The sequence below is a fragment of the Perna viridis genome, chromosome 9 (assembly GCF_037379345.1).
Source record: "Perna viridis isolate PV_CMFRI_1.1 ecotype Kerala chromosome 9, ASM3737934v1, whole genome shotgun sequence".
Taxonomy (NCBI): Eukaryota; Metazoa; Mollusca; class Bivalvia; order Mytilida; family Mytilidae; genus Perna; species Perna viridis.
Genome location: NC_142453.1, coordinates 19,377,320 through 19,390,360, shown reverse-complemented (window position 1 = coordinate 19,390,360; position 13,041 = coordinate 19,377,320). Strand labels below are relative to the sequence as shown.

At 31.1% G+C, this 13,041-nt stretch overlaps 1 protein-coding gene across 2 annotated transcripts; it reads right to left on the bottom strand.

Annotated features, from left to right (window-relative positions):
* Nucleotides 1-86: 86 nt before the first annotated feature.
* On the bottom strand, nucleotides 87-11,135 carry LOC148607217 (caspase-3-like). 2 transcript variants are annotated; one of them, XM_088544036.1, is made up of 8 exons: nucleotides 11,085-11,135; nucleotides 9,811-9,858; nucleotides 8,546-8,587; nucleotides 8,275-8,337; nucleotides 6,816-7,114; nucleotides 5,878-6,080; nucleotides 4,322-4,445; nucleotides 87-3,303 (listed from the first exon to the last, which is right to left on the bottom strand). In XM_088544036.1, exons 2-8 carry the CDS (start codon nucleotides 9,855-9,857, stop codon nucleotides 3,107-3,109), a joined length of 975 nt encoding a protein of 324 aa, XP_088400162.1. In that variant the 5' UTR covers nucleotide 9,858; nucleotides 11,085-11,135; the 3' UTR covers nucleotides 87-3,106. The 2 variants fall into 2 exon arrangements, with proteins under 2 accessions (XP_088400162.1, XP_088400161.1); XM_088544035.1 differs by having other exon boundaries at nucleotides 11,018-11,097.
* Nucleotides 11,136-13,041: the final 1,906 nt, after the last annotated feature.

The window sequence follows — 13,041 nt, the reverse complement described above, 5'->3', positions numbered from 1 at the left end:
AGCAACACATCCGTTTCTGTTTGAATGGAAAACATAAAAAGAATTTGGCATTTTTTCCATACAGATATATTCATAAAAAAATGATATATTTTCAGTCACATTTATTTACTAAATGACATCTTAGTACGTAGCCATGAATTATAAACAATTAAGAAAATAATGAAATATAAAATAATTTGATTTGAAATTTTAACAGCAATTGAATGAGAGCCAAAGTGTTCATCAAGGTACGCAATTTTGTTATATTAAAATGTGGACAGTTTATGCTTCATGAAAACCCATTAATTGTCCCAAAGTTGGTGATGTATATCTTAATTGGTAAAATTGTCCTTAGAAATCGGTTTATAATCGATGTCAGTTCAAGAAAGGATGGCTCCTCAATCAAAACGCAGCAATGGTTTTGAATGACTGTAAGCTGATAGGCTTTTCTGGATTCTGTCGAGTAAAAGTATTCGCGGGTTTCTATATTCATAGTTTTGAAAAAAAAAATAATTACATTGTATAGTGTTTCAAATCAATTTCGGAGGAACGTTTATAGTATCTTAATCGAGGGCTATTGACCGACCGGCTTTAATTACTGCATATTGTCGAATTAGTTATTCAAAAGCAAAAAAAAAACTTATCAAAAGACTTCTAACATATCCAATAATTAAATTATTACACATTAAGTCACCAGGTATGTTATAGAAGAGTAAAACTACTGCAATATGGAATATGATATACAGTAAAACCTGTCAATTCCGAACCCCATAAAGATTTAAAAATTGGCTCGGTTAAAATAGATGTCCGGTTTAAACAGGTTCTGAAAAAGTTAACAAGGGTACTTTAAGTAGGTAGATCTAGGGTAAGGTACATAACTTTAAAAATCGGTGATATGTTATATCGTATTCAATTTCACCAAAGCCTATCAAACTTTCATTTGAAACAGAATGAAATCAATCCAAGTTACTTTGATGCTAATAGGAGTTTGGTGTAAAATGCTGAATACTTGAAAGGATAAAACAGTTCTGGTAAATTGGAGGGTTTGTGGTAGCAATTCTTTAAAACACACGTTCCAGTGTAACGTTGTTTTGGCGCAATAAATAATGATGAAATACTATTATTATTTTTCAAACAACCTAAGGGGATAGCATTAATATCAATTTAAGTGCAATATTTTGTAAGAATCAGGCAAAATGTGAAAAGTCAGAAACATACATGTCAAAAATCTCACCTATCTGAATCAAAACGCCTTCTTGAAAAAACCATTATCTAGTCTCTGCATCACTAGAATGTTAGAAAAATGAAGTTTTTGACAGAGTAATCTGCCCTTGATATGTTCATTTTGAGCAATTTACCAAAATGATACGGAAAATCTTGTCATTTCCTTGATTCTGAAAGTGAAATAGTCAAATTAAACTTTCAATAGATTTTTTCATACCATGTTTTACCCACTCCCTGATTCTTACAGAGAATGACACTTAAGGAGGTAGACCTAGGGCAAGGGACACAAGTCTTAAAAATCATTGGAACGTTTGTATTCACCATCTTACAACAATCTTATGTAGGCATCTAATTAACTTGGATTCATTTTATTCTGCTTCAAATGAGAGCTTGAGAGGCTTTGGTGAAATTGAGTATGATGCAAACATATCACTGATTTTATGAGTTATGTCCATTACCCTATGTATACCTCTTTAAAAATAAAACATATTTTTATTGTCACATTTATGAGAACAAAATGGGAGTATGGTGTTGTATTCAATTTCAAATGTGCTAAGTCGATGTATTCGTTTTTTTTTAACCCAAAACTCAATCATATATAAAATAAACGAATATTAAGGCAAATCTGAATGCACACGATTACAACACCATACCTAACATAAATTATTCATACTCAAATATGACAAAAAGATTATTTTTTACACATTTGTAGATACACTGTAATACAGTGAAACCTGTCTAAGCCAAAACCCAAAATTAAAAAAAAGTTTTTAAAGGTTTTAAAAAGGTGTTAGTAGTGTTTACATTGATGTTAAGGGTCTTCAATGAATAATCAAGGAAACCAAGGTTATAGCGGTAATCAAAAGAATGAAATCCAGGGATAAAGAGAGGTGTGAACCGGAACAAATATATAATCCAAAACGGGTGCGGTTTAGATAAGTGTAAACCGAAACAAACACATAATTCAAAATGGTTTCGATTTTGACAGGTCTTACCGTAGTAGTACGTATAAATCAGTATAAACTTCAACTAAACAAAACATTTACAAACAAATGAAAAGTTTAAAAGCTTTTATCATTCATTAGTTAGTATCATTTATTTGAAAAAGTGAGAGAAATTGCATATCTTTATTTGCTTACATTAACGATCAACTGGAAATTTTACTAACATCCAAGCAGGATATATTTTTCCACGAAAAACACTGATCTCAAGACCGAATTTTGAAAATTTATTCACAAACGTTAAATAATTTTAAAGGTGTATATTAGAAAAGTTTCTGGGAAAATAATAACATGACATTTATTCATCATGATATACAAAACATTAAAGCATTGTTAGTAAGTATTGAAACGTTGAATAATTGGAATTTTTACTATACATGTATATATACTAAAGTACTGACGTGTATAATTGTTAGTTATTAAAATACGCAATTAATTTAAAACTTTTGATAAGATTGTTGTGTAGGAATTTTATGAAAATTATGGAAATTTTTTTTCTGAGAGAGTTTGCAAATTTTCATATTTTTTTCAATTTTTTTTCGGAGTTAAAAACTTAATCCGGGTCTTGTAAAACAATTATTTGAATTTCCTTAAAAGTGTTTATTGTTTTGGCCTGTGACCTTGTTTGAAAATAAATTATCAGTATTCCAATTAAAGTTGCAATAATACTTCAGATAGAGAGTTATCATAAGATATGTGTACCTACTCTAGGCGATAAGGGGAAGTTATTATATAATCACATCGTATCTTTGCATCGTTCATTGATGCACAAATCGAGTCGATGTACTCGCAAACTAAAAAAGTCACAATATGTCACAGGATATAAAAAATAATCTCCAATGTTTTAAAAATGTGTTTTACCATCTTTAGCAAGACGAAATGGTGGTGTAGTGTTTGTAGTCTCAAAACAAATACAGCTGCTTTGTCAATGATGATGTGGTACCTGGAATTTTCCAATTTGAACGAGTTCTCAACCTCTTGAATTCCCTGTTTATTGCTATCAAAACTTTCTGGAACTCAATTTCACTCTTGTTTTCATTCTTACTTAGCTGCTCAATTGTGTTTACAATGGCCCTTACGAAAATATTCCCTTTCTCATCTGCAAAGACAAGCAATAGAGTGGCAGTTCACAACGCCAAAAATTAACAAAAAAGACACCTTCACTTTATTTCTAATATTAATCCAAATCTCCAAATCGTTTGGGCTAAATTGAACTCTTCGTTTCAACGGATTGGAGAACGTTGGAGAATATTATCCTAATATTAGTAAGAGAGGAAACGAACGTCAGCCGATGCGTAGTTCTTGACATTGCATATAAACGAAATCTGTTACTGTGCTTATTTCAATAAACTATCAAAATCAATATTTTAAGAATAGGCAACTAAGATTCTAACGTAAATGAAAAGAACACAATCCAGGGACAAAGGCCAGCAAGGGAATTCAGACACATACAACAAAAAAGCCAAAATAATACGTACACAGAAACAAAAGTTAAAGAGCAACTCGGACTACACTATAAACTGGAGCAAGGTATGAACGATTCCTTTGCTTAATTGTGTTGTAGGGTATATAAGTATAGTTCTGAATATAATTTGCCGACAATGATACCGTTTCACGCCTTTAATTTGCTCAATCGTTTGTCGAAGCGATGGTAGCAAACTATGATTATGATATGTACATGGAATTTACACTGTTATAAAAACTGTCATCGCCGATCGAGATCGTTAAAGGTAAACAACCATTTATAGTGCAAGAAAAAGGCATATGCTAATTAGATTGCAATCATTTTTCCATTGATAAATTATTTCTCGTTTTTCTGATATTGAAAATTTAAGTATGCATGTGTTATTTTTTTTTAAATGTTATGTTCTGTGTATTTTTTTGAGATTGACGAGTTAAAATTGAAATTCTGGGAGCACTGGCATGTTTATGGAATCTTTCAAATTTCACTTTATATTTGCATGTAGGCAAGTTTTAATGTTCTCCTTTTGCAGCTATTTGTATGAGGGTGTTGTTATTTATTAGGAATTTATTCAGATTTCACATAAGGAGTGACAATAATAGTGAATTAAACTGTTTAGCAAACAAAAAAATAATTCAAAGCATGCTATACTAACCTATACAATAGGAATCAGATGTATACGTGAGAAAGTCAGCCTCTCGCGGTATCCTTTTGGTTTCATGCTTCAACTGTGCACCATCTAACCCGCTATCAATTGCATCGCCTGCTTTTGGTGTCGTCTGAAATAATATTGGTTAAACTTTGAATTTCACTTTGTCTTTGAGAAGGAAATAATAATAATAATAATAATAAAAAAAACATATTGGTGGAGTGTTGAGAGGCTGTCCATATATAAACCAGGCAAATCTTATTGTATGGATAGCACAACATACTTTACTTCTCAGCGAATGTTTTGTTCAAATCTTATGTTAATATCATACAAAAACAACAGCATCAAGATGTTTTATTCGACAATGGATGATTTACGTAAGTTCCATAACAAAGCAACTAATTTTGCAAAAGAAATTAGAGAGTTCTATCCCTTTTTCAATAAATTTCCATGCTTTCGATTTTATTTACTTTTTAATATTTTTTAAAAATATTTTTTCGTTATAGTTAATCAAAAACTACATTCAACTTTGATAAGGATGCATTTGTGATGTGAGAAGGATTTATGTTTTTTAAAAACAGAATTTTTCATGTGGTTTGCATGTACATCTTAAAGAATTGCACATTTTGAAGTCCAAATATCTTTTGTATTAGCTTAGTTTTGAGCATAACGAAAGTAATCTTCTAACGATACATGTACCTAGGTAGATTCTTGACGCCCAGATAATCTTTAACCCGGGACATTGAAAATAGAACATCGGTTTTAGAGTACTAAATAATATACAACTCATGTACTTCTAAATAAGAGAATATACTATGCAAACGGAAAACTAGCATGAAACTTAAACAAGAGCTTTAAACAGATATTTTAAAGCTATGTGATAAAACCATAAGAATACCATCAAATTGTACAAAAAGGAGGTTAAAATGAATACAATTTTGGTGAAGGAAATGAGGTAAGATAATACAAAAAATAATCAAAATGGTAACACTGTATCATACTTTTCCTTTCAATCCGGGTATTATGAAATTTATTAAAACAAGAAGAAAGTGTGTTCCATATGTTCTGCCTGATACGACCGCAAATTTTGAAACCCCACCGGGAAGAAAATGTGAGCTCAAAGTAATCCATAAGCCTTCAATGAATAACGATGAAACCCAAACACCACTGTGTAGGCTGCAGCTGGCCCGGAAGAAAATTATACACAGGTACATCGAAATAGTTGCTCCCATATACATACTTAGAACAAAAATTCCTGACTGGGGACAATATGTATTTTCGACAGCTTGTTGCAGACGATTAATCGGCATGTATGAATATTATATGTATTTGAATGCTGGATTAATATAGTGGAACCTGTCTAAATCGAATCCTGAATGTCCAAAATGTCAAAAACCTGTCTAAATCGAATCCCGAATGGTCCATAGTGTAAATAACCTGTCTAAACCAGACACCTTAAAATATATTTACAATTAATAAATGTATTTTAAAACCAACACTCATCTCAGCCGATCAAATTTTGTTGTACAAAAAGGGACCGGTTTAGATAGTTTTTACTGTACCTGAACGATGAAAATCTTTGGTTTCAAAGCCAGAGATCTGTTGTTTTGAGGCTGAAAAGTCTCTTGTAGATCTTTTAACTCTACTAGTGAATCTCTACCTTCTGGATGATGACAGCGAATTATTCCCTGTCGTCCATATGACATGACAATAAATAATACACAAGTGAAACCATTGTCTTTTCTATAGTCTGTCTCTTTTGCAACTGGAAATTATTTTACCATATAAATGCTAGGTCTCTATCACAGAAATTGATGAAACCGAAATTCAGTATAAACTACCATAATTATTTTTTTTGTATTAGTTTCTTCCTATTATCATGAATAGATATGTTTGATCTCATAAATGAAATACAACTTTTTACTTTTTATAACAGCTGTTATGGTGTTCAATGTTCAATGATGAAGAACAACCCCTGTTGCTTGATCAAACAATGGTTTTAACTTATTTCGTGTACAATTCAATAATTTTCAAAAATGTATTTTATGTTTTAAGAATAGGTTGAGAATTCTAGCTTGAGTCAATAATAAAAACCATCTCACCAGAACGTCTATTATTTCTAAATTAGAAATTAAAAAACGTGATAGACATGATATAAATATACGAATTATACTAATCTGCGCATTACATACAAGCTATTGTAAGGTTGTTAACGTTAATATACACACTTCCTGATTAATCTTTTTGTTGATGAGAAAGCAAACCCTGTTGCTTCAGGAGAGAGAGAGAGAGAGAGAGAGAGAGAGAGAGAGAGAGAGAGAGAGAGAGAGAGAGAGAGTTTTTTTATCAGTTGGTGATTCAACAGTGTGAAACAAAAGGACTGAAGAACTAAATGACAGAAGGATATCTTATTTATCACATTACTTTTGCATTTCAGAAATGGTAACAAAATAACTAGAACATATTTGTTTATATATTTACAATAATATTTTATACATACTCTTATCCCGCAAGCCAAATAACATTTCTTTTGTCAGATTTGCATACACCATCGGTCCGTCTTTGTCTACAGGTTCAAATCCAATATTTCTTAAAACCTTCTCCAACTTGTCGCAATCTTCTTTTGCATATGCCCTAACTTCTGGTTCGCCCTGTTTGCCTTTCCATCCATCCATAAAATTGCTGACTATAACTGCCTTGCCCACTTTACCTCCCTTTTCTTGACATTTAGGATATTTTGATGCATGAAACTCCTCCTCAGGAATACTGCTTTTAATCAAAAGCTTTTGGTGTAAAGTCCTGAAAAAAAGTATTCAGTCACGCTAATGTTCGTTAGATTACTTTTTTTCAAAGGTCATTTTCAAATATTTGGGATGTTCAAGGAGGTAGACCTAGTATAAGGGACATAACTCTTGAAATCAGTGTTACGTTTGTATCAAATTAAATTTCACCAAAGCCTATCATGCTTTCAGGTGAAACAGAATGAAAATCAGTCCAATTTACTTTGATGCTTTAATGAGATTTATGTAAAATGCTGAATCCAATAATTTGTGAGAGGTGTGCCCTAACCCGAGGTGTACCTGCTTAAATGCTTGAATCTGTAAAACTCAGACAAAGGAAGATTGTACATTAAGGCTTGATAGAAACATTTTGATCCAATGTGAGGCGTTTTTACAATTCAAGTTGAAATATTTCGATGAACCATGGATAGAAAAAAAGAAAAAAAAACACACACACACATACACACGAATCTGACAGTATGGACCTATCGTTTATGGCCTCTGGAAAACAAATTGACAGTTTGTTCGTCTTACAAGTGTTCGGAGGTTGCGGAAAAAGGAGTTCAAAGAAACTGAGAAAATAAGTAATCTTCGTTTGCATTTCTTATAATTTGTAACTCAAATTACTAAATGAATGCCAAATTTAGAATAAGATTTCATGGAAAGACTTTCAATTGTGTTAGTACTGAAGGTCTTATGTGGGAAATAAACTTCTCGCTGTAGATATTTGTACAAATAATATTCATTACCAACAGACATATTTTAAAGTACTTAATATTTTAGATGATAAGGTGTTTGAGTAGTTGATTTGCAGAGGTCTGGAAAAATTCATCCAATTACATACTTCATGATCCGTAACAAAAACAAAGCAAAATAATCCCAAAACAAAACAAAAGCAAAAAACAAACAAACAAACAAAAACAAAAAAACCCCTACAAAACGATACAAGCAAATCATCAAAAACAACAATAAAACAAAACAAAAATAAGACAAAGCAAAACACGCGTACAGAAATCTGGAAAACAAAAAAACAAAACAAAATTTTAATTCATATCGATATTTATCTTTAGAGGCCCTTAGACACGAACGACTTTCATTTAACAGACACAGATAAACTTCTATTGATTTAGATCTTCATCCTTTAGTTAGTGTAATGGTTGGAGCTCTAGTTTTACTTACTGCTGGTCTGACTTAGGTGTAAGGTCATTGTCTGGAATTTTCCCAGAATCTGCTACATCAAACCTTAAACAAAACAAAAACTTTAAATATATTTATTCCGTTAACACGTCATTTCACTTTACCTAACAAAAATGAAAAGAATTAAATAATTTTAAGAAGAGCAGAAAAAAAAATAGCAACATTGAAAATCCAAGCCCCCCCTCAGAATAAACATGGTCGGTGCCTTAGTTAGTGTAAAAGTTAGAGCTTTATAATCACTAGTTTAACATACCGAATGTCTGACGTAGGTGTATGGTTAGTGTCCTGACTTTTCCTGAAATATACAACGTCACACTTTAAACAAGAAAAAAATAAAGACGTATATTCAGTTAATAATAATAATAATAATAATAATAATAATAATACTTTATTTCAAGAGGGTAACACAGTAAATACACTAATCTTACCTGAGGCCCTCAACAGTAAACTAATACAAAAAATCAATAATACATATTGTTTAAAACACACGCTAGCATACTGTCACACAAAAACAAAAAAAAAGCCATCAACTCTGTTTGCTGAGTAAATAGCATCTTAATCTGTTTTTAAAAAATTGGCAGTTTTTGGAATTTCTTACTATTGTTGGTAGGTTGGTCCACAGAGTTTGACCAGAATAACTAAAGACCTTTTGTAGCGTTGAGTTAGATAAGTTACCCTTGATTGTGTTTCGTAATGAGTGATAGTTGTTATCAGATGTATACTTTATCTTATTAGAGAGATAAGATGGAGCTTCATTTCTTATACTTTTAAAAATAAGTGATATAACCTATTTTCAACCGTCAACCATTCTAGTTGTTTGAGCAAGGGCGCAGATGGTGCAAGGAAATCTGTATCAAGGATTAGTCGTGCAGCCCTTTTTTGCGTTTAAAAATGCGGCTCAGATTTTCCAGACTACAGTTACCCCAAATAACTATACAATGATCAATAAGAGGCAAAATATAGCCTGAATAAAAAAGCTTCCTTGAATGAAGATTTAGAAATTTCTTTATCTTAGATAGCAGATAAATGCGACTGGATATTTTTAGACATACACCTAACTGCTTTGACCAGCATAATTGAGGATCGTTAAGTCGTTTCATATTTCCTAACTAAATTATCCTTACCAATAAAGACTAAATATTATTTTTTTATTCTTTCATACTATTGTATCAGGCAAAAAAATATAATTCACTTGAACGAGTTCGTTGCTATTGGTTTTTACTTGAACATCATGGTTTGTGCTTGACCTTTCAGTAGTAAAATACAGGAAGAGTAATTAAGGGAACAAATATTCTAGCGGAAATCCCATAGAAAACAGACAAATACCAAATAATAATAATAATAATAATAAAAATAAATATAAAATAAAATAAAATAATAATAAAAAAAATAATCAAGATAATGCATACAAAGTAACAAAATTAGATAGCAACTTTACAGAAAGTGTAGAAAAGGGTATAAAGTTAAGTGCAGTTGATTTTTTTTCAAATAGATTTAAAAAAAATAATAAGCCTGTACTCTTTTACTGTGTCCATTGTTCCACTTGAGTCCATTTGTTCATTCATTCTATAAAGAAAAGATTTACAGTATTATTACATAAGCATGTTTATTGGTCTTAAGTCAATCCTTTACCATTCAATACTTTTCAAGATTGGTGCAGAAAGATTTATATTGACTAATTTATATTTTGGCTTCCATTTGATTAAAATTTCATTTTTATTATTATATTTAAGGATACCTTTCGAGACTACCGATGAAAATCGTCATGAAATTTCGCGCCTGTCCAAATAGTTGCTTTTTTCCAGTGGCGCATCGTATTTTCTCTTAAATGGCGACTATGATGAAAACGTAATTAATACAAGAAGTTTTGCTGAAAGTACTAATGACGGTTTGTCTGTATCATTATCTAATGCTCTATATTGTCCGCGGTAAAAATGTAAATATTTGAATATTGTTTTCAAAAAAAAAAAAAAAAAAAAAAAATAATAATAATAATAATAATAATAATAATTATAATAAATAAATGAAATTGGATCACTTTGTCTTGTGCTCCAGATTAGCTAAAAAAGGAACTAACCTTATTCATACGAAAATATGATTAAAATGTCAGAAAAGACATGCAATAATATTAGTTTTTTTTAATTATATATAGATACCTTAGAAAACACACATATAATTAATTTATCGCCTCCTGGTGATTTAAAAGTCAAGTGCATTTTTGACTATTGCTTACAATGGTAGAAACACATTTTTTTTTTATCAAACCGACTATTTACAAAACTATGTTATAAAAAAAGATAACCCAAATTTAGATACACAAAAGTAATAACCACACAAATTCAAATTTGTCAAACACTGAAAAAATCAAACACTTGATATTTGTTTTAATTTTGACAAACCCTTTGTATTTATTCGATTATCTACTTTCATTTCTGTGAATTGTCTGATCTCAAATTGATGGTTTTGGAAATAACCCAAATTGTCCGTATTTTACGAATTGTCTTTAGTCTGAATATTGTCATATCACATAGAGGACAGAATTGTATGAAAAATGATGTTTTTGTAATAACACTGAGGAGTTGTTTAATCAAAGCGAAAGTACACTTTTTCACTATTACAAACAAGTAAAAATATTTTTTTTTCCAAATGTGTTAAATGACTTTGTATAACAGTTTTAAATGAAGGTCAATAGTAATTGAATCATAAAAAGCAAAGTTGAACTTACATTACGGAAGGTAAACATTCCTTTGATCATATTTAGCTATTTATATGCACCTTTAACAACAACCTACCTTTAAATTGAATATTTGTAACTATATATATACTACGAAATTATCTTTTTGAAAAACTGGTTTTAAATATAATTAGAGATGATTGAATACTGAAACTATTTATAGTAACAAAATTAAATAATCATAAACTGTCAACATTTATAATGTAAAAAAGACATTGTTTACCCGCAGTCACATGATAGTTATGATGACCTCGATCACCCAGGCTCTATAATACTCTATTAGTATATTGCCTGGGTTTGTTACATAAAATTTTCTTTAAAAGAAAAAAAGATTACCATGGTTGCGGTCTAAAGGTAATTGAATACGCCATATTAGAATAAGGTGGCAAAACATCCATTTTTTTTTGACGTGTTTGTGTAACTGTCTCAAATCAAGACAGTTACTCTCAGTAGTGATAAAAAAGATTTATAAATACGTCATTTTTAGCAAAAGGTTGTTAAGTAGCAGTCTAAGTAGGAATGATGCAAATTCTGTAAAATGTGATGCACCCCAAATAGGCTACATATCTTTATATTTGGTAATTAGTTGCTTTATAGGTCCTCACGATGAATTGGATTATTATTCATTCCAATCTGCCTGCTCTAAGAAGATAATTCACAATTAAATTCCGACAAAACATTAAAATTCTACATTACATTCTATGTAATTTATATATCTTATCAACAAAAGTTTTATAAAAAGTCCCATGTTACTGTCTGCTTACTTAAACATTTAAAACAAAATATGTAGGCTTTCCAACCACAAATCACCTTTTGCGTGATTCGTAGATGTGCTTGGTGGATTTGCTCATTTGCCTTTGTTTTTGTTTTGTTATTTTGGGTGTGTTGGTTGTTTAATATTCTGTTGAATGCATCTGTTGTCCTTGTCTGGTCTTTGTTCTTGGATTATTCTTTTTTGCTGTATCATGTTGCTTCATGATTGAAGTCCTCACTACAGAAGTTTTATGGTCGTCATCATGAACACCGCTCATTGTTATGACATTTTCAAATGCACAATGTAAGGAGATTGGTTCAACGTGTCAGTTTTCCATTCCTCTTTCGTCTACCCCAAACTTGACTTTTTATGGGCAACACGGCAAGTGTTTCTAGAAAAGCAGAAGACGCAAATCCTACCGATGCACCTGGTTAACATCACAGTTTTAAGCAGAGTCCGATTTGCACTGTTACTTTTGTTTCTATGTACGTGTTTTTTTCTCCATGTCATGTTCTCTATTTTGTGTCTGTTTTTCCTGTCCCAGTCTTTATCCCCGCATTCAAATCGTTTGATTTCCGCTGGAATCTTTGTTACCATGGTTACTCTTTGTTGTTGTTCACGTATAACAAAGGTTTAATCCGCTATATTTCAATCAAATTTCGAGAAGAACATATAAGTGTCATTCTCTGCAAGAATCAGGAAATATGGAAAAAAGAGAAACATGCAAGTTAAGAGCACGTCGACCTAGCAATATAATTTCACTCGATGATTTTTGTATCTGAAAAGATCATTATTTAGCAGCACTGGATTCTGGATTTGTGTAGAAATTTTTAAAAGAATGTTTAAAAAAAGAATGAGGTTTTTGACAGAGTTGTTTGCCCTTGAAATGTCCATCTATTGTGCATTTCAATTAATTTATAGCAACAAAAAATGATATGGAAAATCTTGTCTTTTTTCGTTGGTTTTGATTGTGAAAAAAGTGAAATTAAACTTTCAAAATTGTGTTTTTTCATACCATGTTTCACCCACTGCCTGAATCTTACAGAGACAAACACTTAAGGGCAGTGTTTGATGAAGCCTCGGGTCAATTGCTTGGACGACATTGCAAGAGGTAATGAGAAATTAAAACTTGCCTAATGTCTATGTAATGGTTCAACACAAAATGAGTGCAACTTCATCGAGTAATATCGAATATAGGCACTCGACGTTATGTCAAGGCTTACCCAAAAACAGAGCACGTTAAAAATAGATAATCCCGACA